The sequence below is a fragment of the Heliangelus exortis genome, chromosome 2, assembly GCF_036169615.1.
Source record: "Heliangelus exortis chromosome 2, bHelExo1.hap1, whole genome shotgun sequence".
Lineage (NCBI taxonomy): Eukaryota > Metazoa > Chordata > Aves > Apodiformes > Trochilidae > Heliangelus > Heliangelus exortis.
This window is the reverse complement of record NC_092423.1, coordinates 53,226,314-53,241,666: the sequence shown is the minus strand read 5'-3', so window position 1 is coordinate 53,241,666 and position 15,353 is coordinate 53,226,314. Positions and strand designations below refer to the sequence as shown.

Genomic DNA, 15,353 nt, shown 5'->3' with positions numbered 1-15,353 from the left:
GATCTGTCTTCTGCCAGCACAGCTCCCCAAATTAGGCCAACACAGGAGTGGATACACCCAAGGACCAAGGAAACACAAGGGCAACCCAGCCAGTGTTAGAAACTGGCATGAGTTTTTTGGCTGCAAATAGGTATTAGAATGGCTGAACTGTAATATCAAACAGCACCCTTTGAAATCCCAACCTAAAACCGAAAACAGTCTTAATCTTAAACCAAATGGTGCTACAGTGTGGTTAAACTGAACACCAACAGCAAAGTGCTGACTCTAGAGCACCAGCGGACAGCAGAGGGCAGAGCTGCCCTCTCCCTGTGGAAGCCTCAGGACAGGAAGGCATCGCCTTTCCTCGTGGATTTCCAAGCACACACCGACCACCCAGACTACTCAATGCCAACAGCTGCGAACAGCCAGCTTTGAGCCCTGTCAGATTTACAGGTTTCCAGAGACACTATTTCAATCCATTACTTCACTGAAGAAATCAAGTGCACTTTGAAGGGAAAAAAAATTGCCCTTTAAAACACAAAGTTATTTTAAATACTGACAAGAACAAGAAACACTTATCCTTCAGTCAGGTACAGAAAAAGCAAAAAAGCTACATGGCAGTATTTTACGCAAAATTGGGAATATCACAGAGTATTTCCAAGAGTAGAACTGTGGAAAGATCCAGGCAGATACTGTTAAGAGCCACAGAAATAAACAAATAATCTATCGCCTTCTAACATCTCTTTTATCTAATCAACACTGATTTTGAGCTTTTTTTGTTTTTGTTTTTGTTTTTTTTTTTTTTACCTCCAAAAGAGCAGAACTCAAAAACAGAATGCAGGTTTCCCTGGGAAACTTAATGTATTTTATTTTACATCTCTGAATGTTTTTCCTTTCTTAAAAAAATGTTATTTGAAAAAACAGAACGTTAGCATACAGATTTTAAGTATACTGTATGTAGATGTCCAAACCCAAGGCAGATCCTGATTTCTCTTTGATTTTTGACTGCTGTGATGTATCACTGAAAAGCATTTCCTAATGCATGCTACAGAAACAACACATGACTGACCCACCATATGGCACGACACCAAATACAAACAGGCTTCCCAAAGTTCACAGGTTTTCTGTAACACCACTGGGTGAACAAAAGAAAGAAAACATTCTTGAAAACCATGATTTTTCCTGCTGCAGCAACTGTTTTGATTAGCTTTAGTTCAACAGCATCAATTTTGAACAAACCAAGATGGGCGCTTCCTGGCCCGTTCAATGATCCGCTTGCCTTCATCTTTTTCTGTGGGCTTCTCTCCATCATAAAGGACAACAGTCTCTACAGTTGGAGTATTAAATGGTCCTCCTTCCTTTTTCTGTATTTCCAGACGTATCAGACGAGTTTCTGCTTTGACCTTTTTATAGCAATAGCCGCAAAGGACATGTTTCTGTTTCAAGTTTCCACACTCAGGACAAACATCTATGTTTCTCTAAAAAAAGACAGTGGAAAACAGAAAAAATTTGTAACTTGAACAACAGCAACAAAAGGAACAGGGAACAATCACAAACTACTAAAAATGTTGAATGAAAGGCCAGAGAAATTCAATTGACTTTTCAAATTTATTCTGCTGTGTTGTTTTTCTGTTATGTATTGCTACATCAAAATACTTACTACTACTACTACTAAAAATAGCCTGTTCAGTCAATACCCATATCATTATGTCTACTGATGTTTGGAAGACTAAAAACCTATTGACACAATTACATGCACAAAAGGTGCAGACCTCTTCTATTAAGGCTAGTTGTTTAGCTACAATTCATATTTTGATTGTCCCTTTTATTTAACCTCAGACTGTCACACATGATGGCTGTGCCTGTTACAAAGTATTTTGAAGATTACAGTGTCATTTAAGCTTATGTATAAACAAACTCCAAAAAGCTTTTTCAGTGAGTATTAATCACGATGATACTCTAAAAGGATTGAGATGAAAAACAATTGGCTTAAGCCTCACTCCAACAGGATTCTCTATCAGCAAAATGACTTGCAGTTAATGAGGTGGCAAGCTTGTGGAAATTTGGATATTACCTTTACTTTTATAAGCTTATTGGGATTTCTTCTCCTGCAGCGGTTCACTTCTATGGTGCGTCTTTTCTTCGGTGCCGCCATCCACAAGATGCTGTCTAACAAGCTTGGTGCCTCATTACTCTCGCTTGGGTCATTTGGTGGTTGTGGAAGAAAAGCGGGAGCCTGGACAGCTAGCGCTGGTCCTGAAGGAAAACGAGAAGGTAATTCGTTACACCCAAACCCATTTTCCCCTGCGGACAAGGAAAGGGGGCGCCTCTGACACCCCCTGACAGCGAGGAGGTCAGAGCAGCAAGTGGCGCCTCCCGCCCCGCTCCCTCACTCTTCCCAGCCCTGCAGCCCGGATGCCGCCCTCTCCTTCAGCCAAGAGAAGAAAAAGCGACTGCCCACCCCAAGGAGGGTTCTGACCCCCGGAGAGACCCGGCAAGAGGCCGCGCTCCAGGCGGCCCCAGCAGCGCTGAAGGAGAGCGCGAATGCGCGGCAGAGGAGAGTGGAACACCACAAGCGCCGCCATTCCACCGCCCCACCCAGCCCCGCCCAGGCCTCAGGGGAGGGGAAGGCGGTCGCTCGCTCGAGGGTGCGTGGCTCCTGCCACTGAGCCCTCTGGGAAACCGAGTGCCCTGAGCGCTTGGCGGCTGAGCAGGGGCGGAGACCAGGACTTCAAGTCCCAGCATCCCTCCCGCCACGAGGAGCCTGGGGTAGGGCGGAGGAAGCTGGCGGACTTCAATTCCCATGCTTCACCGCGCTCACCCTGGCCAATCGGGTTCCCCGGCGGCCTGGCACCGCTTCCCGGCATGCCCCGCTCTTCTCCTCCTCCTTGCCAATCAGCGCGCTCGCTGTGTCCTCGTGTAGGAGCAGGAGGAGGGGTTGCGCCTGCGCGGAAGGGAGCGGAGGGGTTTGATCCAAGATGGCGGAGCGCGGCTACAGCTTCTCCCTCACTACCTTCAGGTACTCGGGGGAAGGGGGAGAGGGCTGCAGGCCGGGGCTCCCGGCGGGCAGGACGGCAGGCCAGGGGCAGTCCGGTGCACAGCCTACGCGAAGCGTTCTTCCGTCGGCGGGGCGGGACGGGGTGGGGACTTTGCAGAGTCATGGCGTCCCCTGGGTGTCCGCGGAGCTGGGCCTGCGAGTGCGGGGGGAAGGCGGTGGCGGGACCCGGGCAGGAGGGGCTAGCGTGGGGATCAGGTGGCTTGGCCTCCGCCTGAGGAGGGTGCTTGCCGCAGCTGCCAGGAGTCCTCGGGAGCTGAAGGGCTGCAGGCGCATCCGGGGAGTGAGGAGGGTGATGTGATGGGTCCCGAGTCCCACCTGATCTCCCAAGTGCAGTCGCTGTTTGCCTCTCCTCTCACAGTAGGTCACAGTTTATGTGGCGCCAAACGAAGGTCTCTCTTGTCACTGGTAGGGCTTTATAGCGAGACCTTGGTATAACGGTTTAGCAAATTTAGGGTCCCCATACCCACGCTTTTGGCTGGGTGATAATTGTGTAATTCTGAACTGACTGGAAATGCGTGATGATTGGGTATGTTGAGAGCTTGCTTCACAAGAAACTTTGCACATGTGGGAATGGAAGAATCCTGCAGATGAGTTGTAAATCGTTTGTTTCCCTTTCTGCTGCACTTTGCAGGCGGTGCTTTCCTTGCAGGTTGTGTTGTGCGCAGCCCAGATGTAGCATGATCGCATGTACAAAGTAACCTTTGTCACCTTTCTACGCAGTTTACTCGGTTTATAAATAACTACACTAGTTCATTATTGCTTGATTTGTTCTTCTAACTTCTCTAAGCACAGAGCTACACGGTTTTCAATTTTACTTCTGCATCTGCAGTGTCAAATACAGGACAGAGAATAGATCCCACTTGCAAGTTCATTTGTGCAATGAGTGATTGGATCAGTACTGATTCCTGGGGATCTGGAAAGGGCCTCTTGGTCATCCTCATTCTGGATGAGTTCCTCTGTCATCCTGACACCTGCTGCTCTGTTCTGTTGATTCTGTTTGTTACTGGAAGGACATGGATCACCAAAACAAAGTGCAGGAATACCTGAGGATGGAATGGGAACTGTTTCTGTCTCGTGCTGTTGACCTGGTTTTTTGCTTCTCAGTCAAAGCAAGTAGCTGTGTTGCTTCTACCTTTCAGCAGTGAATATAGGTGTCTTGAAGACTTCTGTAAGCCCCATGTGTAATGCCAGTTCAGTAGAAAGGCAGGAGAAGCTTTGAAGATTTTTCCCCAGGTGGCATACTTTTTAAAAATGCTATAAAGTTGTAGAACAGACTTGTCCTCCTTCAGCTTGCATCCCAGTGACTGCTCTCTATCTGAGACACATTGGTGTCCATCAGGGTTGCAGACAGGTCCTGTGTGACTATCGCAGTAGCACTGTGCAGCAGGGAGTTGTGTGCTGAACCAGTTCCCTTCTGTTAGATACTGTTGTGAATTTTCAGACTTGAGGTGTTTTTTAATTCCAACTAGAATATGCTGGTGCTAGGTGTAAAGAGGCTAAAAAGCAGGTTAGCATCAGATGGTTTTAGGAAACATTTGAGCATATCAGAATGTTTTGCTTACTGTTACGTTTTCCTTTACAGTCCTTCTGGAAAGCTTGTTCAGATTGAATATGCTTTGGCTGCAGTGGCTGCAGGAGCTCCATCTGTTGGGATTAAAGGTATATTCAGAAAATAACTACGCTAGTGAATGACTCAAGATTCTGAGTATCAATTGGGAGAATCAAAATGGGTTGGACTATTTCCTGTGTTGTCAGTTTGCTTCTATTACAGATTTTGATTTTCTTTCAGAGGATTTTCATGGTTTTAGTGAGTTTAGTATTTCATGGTTTTTTCTGCAACTCAGCATTTTTTTAGAAAGAAGGGAGGATAATGCTCCATGCTAAGTGAAGAAGGAAATCACTTGGGTGATTTTGAAGAAGCTCAGCTGGTAGAAGCAGACTTTTTTTTTTTTTTTTTTTTGTGTTCCTGTCTCAAGTAAACAACTCCAGCTGTGAGTTCATATATAAATTGCACAAAAACGTTAACAACTGCTCAGTTACTAATGTGCTTCAGAATCTTTAGAGTGGGATTATGGGAGCAGTGTGATTATTTAAAATGAGAAACAATGTGTTGGGTGGATGCATTTAAGTATGTATTTTATGTGATTGTAAACTTGAAGGGTTCTTTTTAGGTAGGAGCAAAATTTTTTACAGTTCAGTAAACCTGTTTTGTGTTTTGACTACTTTCCATAATTTCAGTTTAATATCTGAAAAAAATCCCAAAACCAAATTTTGTTCCTTTCCAGCTGCAAATGGAGTGGTGTTGGCAACGGAGAAGAAGCAGAAATCCATTCTTTATGATGAAAGGAGTGTCCACAAAGTGGAACCAATCACCAAACATATAGGTTTAGTGTACAGTGGTATGGGTCCAGACTACAGGTATTTAAAAATAATGCTTCGTTACCATTTAGATGCATTAGACAGCAGTTAGCTGGTTCTTTCTCAGTAACATTCTATTCCACTGTGTATGAAATTCAAAGCTTTTCTTAATATATTCAAATAACCTGTCTAAAGCATGACTAGGGAATGAACTGCAGTGTAATTCAACCTTAGATTCAGTTTAAGAATTTCAGAGATCACTTCGTTAATGAAGATAAACCAGCACAGTCTGTGTTTTCTTACCCTGGTGTTATGCCAGATGTATAACTCCTTAGCATAGTATTTATTGCAAGTTTTTAATTGTAGTTGTAACAACTAGTTGGGATTTCTTTGACATACTAATTTTGTCTTTGTTTTTAGAGTACTTGTGCACAGAGCTCGGAAACTGGCCCAGCAATATTACTTGGTTTACCACGAGCCCATTCCAACAGCTCAGCTAGTACAGAGAATTGCTTCTGTGATGCAGGAATACACGCAGTCTGGGTATGTCATTTTCAAGTTGCTTATAATGGGTATGTTGCTTAAATGTAAGGAATAATAACTACGAGATGATTTGATTTTTTGCATTTGAAAGACAGTTTTTCAATGGCAAATGTCCACAGAGAGTAGGCTGTCAGAAAGAGCAGTAGCTGGCAGTGGGTGAGATGGGGTCTTCCTGCAAACCAAAATGTCCAACAAGGCAGCATGCTGTTGGTTTTGTACTGCTGGCTGGCTTGGTCATTCCTGATCACTGCTCTGGGATGGTGGGAAGCTTTTAGGGGAGGGTTAACACATCCAAAATAAGTCGGTCATTGTTGGTTTACATTGAATACATTTTGCATATCAGCTGTGATAGTTTGCTTTAAGTTTGGTTTTTTTGTTTTTTTTTATATATGTAGTGGTGTTCGTCCCTTTGGTGTATCACTGCTAATATGTGGCTGGAATGAGGGGCGGCCCTATTTGTTTCAGTCAGATCCGTCTGTAAGTATCTTACGTTTATAAATTCTACTCCTAAAACTCTGTATGCACTCATGAAATGTTTTCTGTGATGAAAGGAAGAATCCAGAGGTAGAGCAAAAGATCCCTTAACATAATGTCAGAAGTCAGTAGGTGCTTGGAGGAAGCCTGGAACCTGCCTGTACATGTGCATGCATTGCTTGAGGTGTCCCTCAAGGCAGCCGCTGTTTTTGATGGAAATCACCTTCCCTTTTCACATCTTCCCATCTAGCTGGTAGTGTCAGTAACTGTGGCATTCTGCAGCAGCTACCAGAAAAAAAATTTTTGATTGCTTATGCTATTTAAATTACTGTTTCCTAATCTGAATGCAGTTTATGCCAAGACTTTTTGCTTCAAGAAAAGTAATGAAAATACTTCAGCATTTAATGGCAGTGGCTAATTGAAGTGAGGTTTTTTGCTGTGCTTGTGCTGCACTTCTGGGAAACTCCCCTTTGATGCATGTGAGAGTTGTAGCACTAGCTCAAACAAAACCCATGGTTGCTGTAGTGATTATTGATAAGCTTCAGAAAGTTGAGTTACTGCTTGATGCTTGAATGTAAAAAGCAAAGTGCAGATGCCTTGTGTAGGGCACCCTGATTGAAGCGTAGAACTGCTGACGGTCTTCATGCCAGAGGAGAGAGAAGTGGTGGCTAAATGTCCTATTAGTAGCCAAGATAAATCTGATGGCTGACTTGCAACAAGTTGTTTACACTATGTAATCTTAAAAAAGATGACAGTATGGAGTGAACCTCAGGAAAGATTGTACTATATTCATTCTCAAAGGCAAACATAGTATTTTTGTTTAGAGAATCCTAAATCAGAACTATGGTAATGACTTAATCGTTCAAAGTAGTGGGAGGATGAAAATAAGTAGGGCACTATACAAATGCTTTGTACATTTTCACAGCATATGTTTCACATAAAATTAGTCTAAATATGATCAAGAATAGTCTCCTGTGTTCTCAGAACATTCAGTGTTTGCATAATTGCTTCTATACTTTTTATGAAATAACTGAATATGTAATGTTTGACTTAAGTTACACAAAACAATTCAATAGATCATTGCTTTTACAGGGAGCTTACTTTGCGTGGAAAGCAACAGCAATGGGAAAAAATTATGTCAATGGGAAAACATTCCTTGAGAAAAGGTAATGTATTTGATACTTCTTGGAAATTATACTATCTGTTTTGTTCAGGTTCTGTGTAGAACAGCTAGATAAAAAATGCAGATTATCAGAACAAAGTTTTACTTAAGATATGATGCTTCCAGTTTACTTACATGTGAAGAGGAAATCTGCTTTATGTAAACTCCAGATTTTGTGTTTATGGAGGTTTATTTCAGTGCAGTAAACATTATATTGAATGGTTTGCAAAGGTACTGTTCTATAGTGTCAGCAGGAAAAGTAGTGAAATATTTTTTTTTTGCAAATAATAATTCTGACTGTTAATATCACAGTGCATACAAACTAAGCAAAAATTTGTATGAAGAACAGGAAGGTTTTAGTAGTGTTTGGGGTTTTAGAAACTCCGGGATTATTAGGATTTGCAAAGACCATTGTCCCATGCTGAAATACATGAACTTCTGTTTACAGATACAATGAAGATTTGGAGCTTGAAGATGCCATTCATACAGCTATCTTAACACTGAAGGTTAGCAAAATATTTAAGATACAAGTTGCTTCCTGTTACGACATCAAAGATGTGATGCATTGATCAGTATTTTCTTTAATAGGAGAGCTTCGAGGGGCAAATGACAGAAGACAACATTGAAGTTGGCATCTGCAATGAAGCTGGTTTTAGGAGGCTCACTCCAACTGAGGTTAAGGACTACTTGGCTGCAATAGCGTAGTAGAAACCAAGCAAGACAGTGTGACAAAACAATGTTTTAAGGGGGCTGTGGTTGGTTTTTTTTGTTTTTTAATAACTGAAGAATTCCCATTTGTAGAATTTTACTTGTTTTACAGGTGGTGGAAGAAATAAAAAACCAAAACAAACCCAGTATCTTCTATCTCTTCCTGTGCTTTAATAATTTAAATGTACTCACTGTTCTGTGCATTGTATGGAAACTTGTGCTCTGCATAAAGAAAGCACTGTCCTTTGGGTACCTGTTAACTGGTATAAATGTCGATGTTTTTTCCCCACTTCCCTCCACCCCATTAGAGGATAAGACAGCTGCCACTTGGGGTAGTTTTACTGAAGTATGTAGTTCAGAAGTGGTATTGGTTTTACTCCATATTGTTATGGAACAACATTGTGAATGGGTGGCAATGTGAATTTAGTACATTTGTTAGACAGTCTGAATGTCATCTTGTACCAGGTCACTTCAGTCCATGCTTTATAGGAATGTAAACTGTTTGAATTGGTAAAATAACGTGTGGTTTGATTATTATTAAATGGTGGCACCTTTTTTATTTGAGAACAAATAGAAGCGTGCCTTGAGAAGTGAGAATGCTGTCACTACTGCCATACATTTTGTGACAAAAAGCTTTAAGATGATGTGTTCTAACTTCCCTGTCAGAGTTCTTAGGCTGTCTCTCTGAGGGATGCTGTCATATTCCCCCCATCATAATTTCTGTGGCAATATTTAATTGCTCTATGCTTTGTGTGAAATGAGAAGGGTAAGTCTATACCATAGTCTAATGGTTTATTTATTGTCACTCATTCTGATGAGCTACTGAGCTGTTAGTTGTGCAGAATGGTTTTTACACTGTTTAGGAGTCCTAAAGCTCCTTGATACACGTTAAGCCCTACAGAGAATCAAAGTTCATGGCACTTGGTGTACTTTGGAATGAATATGCATAGTATTTTGAATTTGGGCTTTATATTTAGAGTATTAGACAATCTTAGTCGTGGCAGATAGACCTTGATACTACACTGTTCTGATGGGGAAGGTGATATAATTTGGAATGTGAAGGTTTTTTAAAGCTGCTTTATCCTATAATGAAATTGTTGCTATACTCAGATGATTGTATGTCCAGAATAGAAACTGAATTTTATCCAGTATTTAAAGGGCACCTTTAAACACCAGGGAACCATTAAAAATCCTTGGAATTTAAGGAGCGACATACTAGTGCAGATTACATGGTGGCTGTAGTTACTTTCAAAAAGTGCAATTAATTTCTTTAGTTATTTAATATTAGCTTCATTGTATTTTGTAAAAGAACTCACTATATAAAGGGGGGTGAAGGGAATAAAGTGGACAAATGCTGTTAATATCTGAGAAATGACAAATTGCAAGCTTGGATACTTTAATCATGAAGTATGACTGCTCCATTTATCTTGTTCCGAGTGCAGTCATCTGAAAGAAGAGACACTGATCACGTAAAGTAGGTAATGTGCTTGATTTGCATGTCATGGAAGATGATCTGCTTCAAGGGACTCGACAGTGTGAAACTTAAACCGTTTTTTTTTTTTTTTTTTAAACCAGTAGGATTGGGATCTGAGAAACACTGTACGCATACCATTTCATGAAGTTATGACTTCAAGTAGGTTTCAGTGTGATAGTGGTGCAGTTACCCCCTTACAGCTTGCTTTGGCTTACTGTTGCATTGCAGGATCTTGTGAAATCATCTGGACGAGACAATTACTGTAGGATTCAGCCATCAGTAGTAGGTGGAGAGAGGGTGAAGGCTCTCTGGTGCTGCAAGAGTATTGCTGCAGCATGGGAAAAGTTTGGGACACACAGATTAGGAGTAGGCTGCACCTCAGCACAAACGAGGGTGCTTGCTCACCTTTATTCCCAAACGGTTTAATAAGGCCTTGTGTAAGAAAACCTTAAGAATTTTTTTACCTGAACTTCACGGACCCAACATGCACTGAGTCACGGTTGCTTCTTCCCTGCTAAGGTTCAAGACAAGGTTAATTTGTCTCTGTTATTTCTGATCTAATCTACTATTTCTTCGTCATAAAGACTTTCCAGGACAATATACATATTTCTTCGAGGACAGCCGATTCCCGGAGTGCCGGCACGCTAGGCCGGGAGCGCAGGGCCGAGACGAGGCGGGTGGGGCGGCTGTCCCCGCCCGGCGGCCCCGGGGGTGGTGCTGGGCCGGGCCGGGCCGAGCCACGCCAGGCCACGCCGATCGGGGCCGCCTCCTGCTGCTGTCCGAGGCGAAGGCTGGTGCCGCCGAGTTGTGAGTATGGGCTGTGGGCGCCGGGGGAAGGCGGCGGGGAGGGAGCGGAGCCCGGGAGCGCCCGGAGAGGCGAAGCTGCCTCGGGCTTGTGGCGCACCGATAGTGACTAGGGGGGTAAGGACGGCAGAGGCTCACGCCCCGAAGCCGCCGCAGTCCCGGTGCCTGTCCTGCGGGGACGGTGGGTCGGGGGCGGGCGAGGCAACGCGGCGCGGCCGGGGCTCACCAGGGATCGCCGGTGCCGCCGAGAGGTGCCCGGGACAAGCTCCGAGGACACCCGGCTCTCAGCCAAGATGGCGCCGCGACCTCCCAGGCGCCGTTCCACGTAATCGCGGAGCGCGGTCAGGGCCGAGCCGGGCCGGGCCAGGCCAGGCCAGGCGGGGCCGGGGGCGAGAGAGGAAGCCATGCCCGCCGCTCCGCGCCGAGGAGAGATGCAGGAGCGGAGGGATGCAACGCGGCTGCTGAGGGGTGGCGGGCGAGGGGGCCGGCCCTGAGGGGCGGGATGAAATGGCGGGCGTGTCCCGCTTGTGTGCGGGTGGGTCTCCCCGCCCGAGCTGCCTGTGGCCGCCTTAGTAAGAGATACCCGGAGGCTCCTTCTGGCAGTCGGCATTTAAGTGGAAGATGTTGTTACCTGCACCCCCCCACACCTCATTTTAAGGCGTAGTTCTTTGTCTCAGGCCTTATGGCTGTTAGCAAAGCCACCTGGCAATTTTTGCGCTGAAAAAGTAGCTGGGTTTGTGGGCTCGTTTTCACCAGAAATCTTGAAATAATCTTCGTCTTGAAGCCTTGTTGAGTTTGCAGAAGCTGAAGCTGCTGTGGTGGGAGGTGTCAAAGTAGCAATTGTGGAGTTTTTACTCGTAAAAATAAATCTGTGGAAATGGTGAGGACTTTGGTGAAGGACTGATTTCACTGGCCCCTCTGACCCTGAAGAGGTCGTGTGGGAAGGTATTGGGCTTTTTTGTTTGAGAAAAAGGAGATTTTGATGGAGTTGAATATTGACTGGGCCAGTAGTAATTACTGCTGCTGGTATTTGAACTTGTCCTTTATGCAAGGGTGACCTCAACTGCTTGAAGCAAGGCTCCACAGTTGAGCTGTAGGACTCAGGCTGTATCCTGTCACTCATTTTCAGCTGGATCAGAATGTCTAGGTTTGGAAGGGACCATAAAGATCCAACCCCCCTGCATGGGCAGGGACACCTACCACTAGATCAGGTTTCTTAAAACCCCATCCAGCCTGGTCTCCAACACATCCAGGGAGGGAAAGTGTTTGAACCTGTGTTTGTCTTGCTCCTTGATACCAGTTTTCTTCAATATACAATTTAGGTAAGAATTATAGGAGCATTTATATATATATACACACTATATATATATAGTATATATATATACATATACTATTCATAGTGTTGAATCCTTCATTTTTCAAAGACAGCCCACACTGGTTAAGTAATCAATACATTCCTCAGGGAGACTTACTAAAGTAATATGGATGTGATGGAATAGACTAACCAGATACAACACATTAAATCTCCAGTAGTACTTAGAAAACAAAGATTTCTAGATCCTTCTGGCTCTAGAATTATGAAATGTAGTCTGTCATAATGCTGTGTAATGGTGAAACTTTGCCAGGAGGTTGTTCAGGGCACATACACTAAGGTGGAAGCTGTAGAGGACAGAGTTGTGTGCTACCCATAATCGTGAAATAGAATGGGCTTTCTCTGTGCTGTGTTAAAATACTTGCTTGGAGCCTGGCATTACATTTTATAGGTATTTCTGTAAGCACAGTGGGTAGCTTTTATTTTTTTAATGGCAACTGTGGTGAGAACAAGAGGTGAGATTTACTTATGGCATTAACAGGATTTCTAATTGTGCTCTGGGTGGCCTCTTTTGCAAATGGCCCGTGAGAGCAAAGATCTCTCTAAGTGACAGTGAAGGACTTGCATATAGGAGGAAGAACAAAAAACTTGTAAGGTATGTATGGAAACCTGAATGCTGCTTTTCTCCCTTGCTGAGGACTGAAATCTTCTGAGGCTGTAGATTGGATCCCCAGAGACAAAGGAAAGGAATTGAACTTGTCAGTGGGACTTTTGCTGGGGTTCCTGATGCTTGTGCTTTACACCATCGGTAGCAGTTGCACTAAATTCACCTCACAACCCCAGTGTATATTGTTGCAAAGACCTCTTTGGTTTTGGCTGTGTAATAACAATCTTTTTTGCTTTCACTTGATAGGAATAATGTTTCCAACATGTCTGTGCAGTCCCTGCTTTGTGAAAGAATTGCCATTGCCAAAGAATTGATCGAGAGAGCAGAAGCGCTTTCCAAATCCCAGAAAAGAAGAATAGAAGGTGGGGCAAAACTATGTGGCAAACTGAAAGCCGAGCTAAACTTCTTACACAAGGTGGAGGCAGGGAAGGTGGCCATTAAAGAATCCCATCTGCAGAGTACAAACCTTACCCATCTCCAAGCCATTATTCAGTCAGCAGAGAACCTGGAGGATGTTGTGAGTGTCCTCCACGTCTTTGCCTATGAGGACAGGTTTGGAGACAAACAGACACTGGTGGTAGATGTTGTTGCAAATGGAGGTCACACGTGGGTGAAGGCCATTGGGCGGAAGGCTGAGGCTCTGCATAACATCTGGCTGGGGAGAGGCCAATATGGTGACAAAAGCATTATTGAGCAGGCAGAGGACTTCCTGCAAGCCAGCCGTCAGCAGCCCGTGGAGTACAGCAATCCCCATATAATCTTTGCATTCTACAACAGCGTGTCCAGTCCTATGGCAGAGAGACTCAAGGAGATGGGAATATCTGTGCGAGGAGACATTGTGGCTGTGAACTCCCTGGCAGAGCCATCTACAGAAAACCAGCACCTTAGCACCAGTGAGTCAGATGAAGAAGGCCCTGAACTCCTGCAGGTGACCAGAGTGGACCGGGAAAACTTAGTGGCCAGCATTGCTTTTCCTACCCAGATCAAAGTAAATGTGTGCAATAGAGTTAACTTGGACATCACTACCTTAATTACCTATGTCTCTGCTCTGAGCTATGGTGGCTGCTACTTCGTCTTCAAAGAAAAAGTGCTTACAGAGCAAGCAGCTCAAGAAAGGAAGGAGAGAGTCCTGCCTCAGCTGGAGAAGTTCATGGAGGGGAAAGAGCTCTTTGCCTGTGAATCTGCTGTCAGAGATTTTCAGTCCATCTTGGAAACACTTGGAGGACCGGGGGAGAAAGAGAGAGCTGCATTGCTTGTTAAAAGAATTAATGTGGTGCCAGATCAGCCATCTGACCGTGCCTTAGGACTTGTGGCTAGTTCAAAAATTAACAGCCGTTCTCTAACCATTTTTGGGACCGGAGACACTTTAAAAGCCATCACCATGACTGCAAATAGTGGGTTTGTGAGGGCAGCAGCTAACCAAGGTGTCAAGTTTAGTGTTTTTGTCCACCAGCCACGAGCATTAACAGAAAGCAAAGAATCTGTTGCCACACCTTTACCAAAGAGCTGCCCACCTGACAATGGGCTATAAGTCATTAAATGAGTTAGTGATTGAAATACTGCAGGTGCTGCAATGAAGGCATTTGGAGAAATAAGTCATCACAATACATTTTTGGGTGTGTATCAGTGAAAGCAGTAACTGTAGCAGTGGAAAGATTCCTCAAAGGATTTGTAGTATCTTTATTCAATTCCTGCTTTTTTTTGTTCAACTGACCATTAATTTATTCACTAAGGTAATAAGATTTCAGTGAAAAATTTTAACTGGCTTACAGTATAATAAATGTATCCATCCCTATTAAAATTTGAGTGAAAGCACAGTTACTATTGTGCCTTGTCATTTTTGTCCACTTCAGACAGATTAAATTCAGCACCCTTAAATTGACTTCAGACATGACTTGTGTGGAACTTAAATCTTTCTTTCCCCTATTCTATTCAACTGAATTCTTAGTTGATTTAGAAATACCTTGTTCAGAGACCTATGCCTTTTTTGAGCGTATGCTGTTTCCTGAAGGTGTGAGTATTAGCCGCGAATAGAAACCAACATAAGTCTTCCTTTTTCTGAAAGGAGCCTCTGTCTGTGTGCCATGTTAGACTGAATTGGGCAACATCTTTAAATTTCCCAGAAAATAAGTCGACATTGGAGTTGACAACAATATGTTGTGACTCTTGGACCAAACTGTACAGCCAGTGGCAGCAGATCAAAGAGGCAAATCTGCTTTGCTTTTCTCTTACTCTTTTCTGCATGCAGAACCCAGCTTCAGTCTGTGTTTGACAGAGTCTTCCTAAACTGATCCGGCACCCAGGCAGTTTTTGATGCTAGAATGTTCTTTGCTGAGGGCTCATGGTGAACCTGAATGTGGCTCTTTTACTTGGGGGTTATCTGAAACAAAGCTTCAGAGTTCCTTCAGTGTTGGCATGCTGGAGGGAGTATATTGTTAATTGCTAGTTTGCCTATGGCAGAGAGAAATTTTTTTTTAGTGATGTTGTAATTATTGGTTTTACTCACAGTGTAGAATAAACAGGTTTTGTTGGTTTTTTTTTTTTCAGGAGAGGGTTGCTGTTTTAAAGTCTTCCTAATGTTTTTCTTCATTTTCTGTTTGGTGTTAATTTGCATCAAATTCCTAGTGGAAATTTTTTGCAATGTCAGAGTGAACCTTTTTGGCCCCAAGCTATGCATTTTATCAGGTCAGTGAAAGAGATATCCACTAAATATTTTATAGGCTGTTGTTGAACAAGATAACACTATCATGCAGCATACAGTTCAGACAACATTCCCTTGCCTCTTGCCACTCCCCTCTGAATTTCTTCCTACAG

The 15,353-nt window shown here is 43.7% G+C and overlaps 3 protein-coding genes across 5 annotated transcripts; 2 read left to right on the top strand and 1 right to left on the bottom strand.

Annotated features, from left to right (window-relative positions):
* Positions 1–589: 589 nt before the first annotated feature.
* Positions 590–2,588, bottom strand: MRPL32 (mitochondrial ribosomal protein L32). Its single transcript, XM_071736185.1, has 3 exons — positions 2,441–2,588; positions 2,054–2,235; positions 590–1,457 (listed from the first exon to the last, which is right to left on the bottom strand). The coding sequence occupies exons 1-3, from the start codon at positions 2,562–2,564 to the stop codon at positions 1,203–1,205; spliced, it is 561 nt and encodes a 186-aa protein (XP_071592286.1). The 5' UTR covers positions 2,565–2,588; the 3' UTR covers positions 590–1,202.
* A 272-nt stretch (positions 2,589–2,860) lies between these two features.
* Positions 2,861–8,431, top strand: PSMA2 (proteasome 20S subunit alpha 2). The gene is made up of 8 exons (XM_071736184.1): positions 2,861–2,998; positions 4,620–4,696; positions 5,323–5,455; positions 5,816–5,938; positions 6,334–6,415; positions 7,505–7,578; positions 8,023–8,080; positions 8,163–8,431. The coding sequence occupies exons 1-8, from the start codon at positions 2,958–2,960 to the stop codon at positions 8,277–8,279; spliced, it is 705 nt and encodes a 234-aa protein (XP_071592285.1). The 5' UTR covers positions 2,861–2,957; the 3' UTR covers positions 8,280–8,431.
* A 2,032-nt stretch (positions 8,432–10,463) lies between these two features.
* C2H7orf25 (chromosome 2 C7orf25 homolog) lies at positions 10,464–14,360 on the top strand. 3 transcript variants are annotated; one of them, XM_071736181.1, is made up of 3 exons: positions 11,362–11,505; positions 12,414–12,527; positions 12,786–14,360. In XM_071736181.1, exon 3 carries the CDS (start codon positions 12,802–12,804, stop codon positions 14,068–14,070), a length of 1,269 nt encoding a protein of 422 aa, XP_071592282.1. In that variant the 5' UTR covers positions 11,362–11,505; positions 12,414–12,527; positions 12,786–12,801; the 3' UTR covers positions 14,071–14,360. The 3 variants fall into 3 exon arrangements, with proteins under 3 accessions (XP_071592284.1, XP_071592282.1, XP_071592283.1); XM_071736183.1 differs by lacking the exons at positions 11,362–11,505; positions 12,414–12,527 and adding an exon at positions 10,464–10,563; XM_071736182.1 differs by lacking the exon at positions 12,414–12,527 and having other exon boundaries at positions 11,383–11,505.
* Positions 14,361–15,353: the final 993 nt, after the last annotated feature.

Coding starts and splice junctions, on each gene's coding strand:
- MRPL32 (XM_071736185.1), bottom strand. CDS start 2,564: ATGGCGGCGCTTGTGGTGTTCCACTCTCCTCTGCCGCGCATTCGCGCT. Junction 2,236..2,440: donor GGGTCAGAACCCTCCTTGGG/GTGGGCAGTCGC, acceptor GTTTTCCTTCAG/GACCAGCGCTAGCTGTCCAG. Junction 1,458..2,053: donor ATAAGCTTATAAAAGTAAAG/GTAATATCCAAA, acceptor GTCTTTTTTTAG/AGAAACATAGATGTTTGTCC.
- PSMA2 (XM_071736184.1), top strand. CDS start 2,958: ATGGCGGAGCGCGGCTACAGCTTCTCCCTCACTACCTTCAG. Junction 2,999..4,619: donor TTCTCCCTCACTACCTTCAG/GTACTCGGGGGA, acceptor TTTCCTTTACAG/TCCTTCTGGAAAGCTTGTTC. Junction 8,081..8,162: donor CAGCTATCTTAACACTGAAG/GTTAGCAAAATA, acceptor TTTCTTTAATAG/GAGAGCTTCGAGGGGCAAAT.
- C2H7orf25 (XM_071736183.1), top strand. CDS start 12,802: ATGTCTGTGCAGTCCCTGCTTTGTGAAAGAATTGCCATTGCCAAAGAA.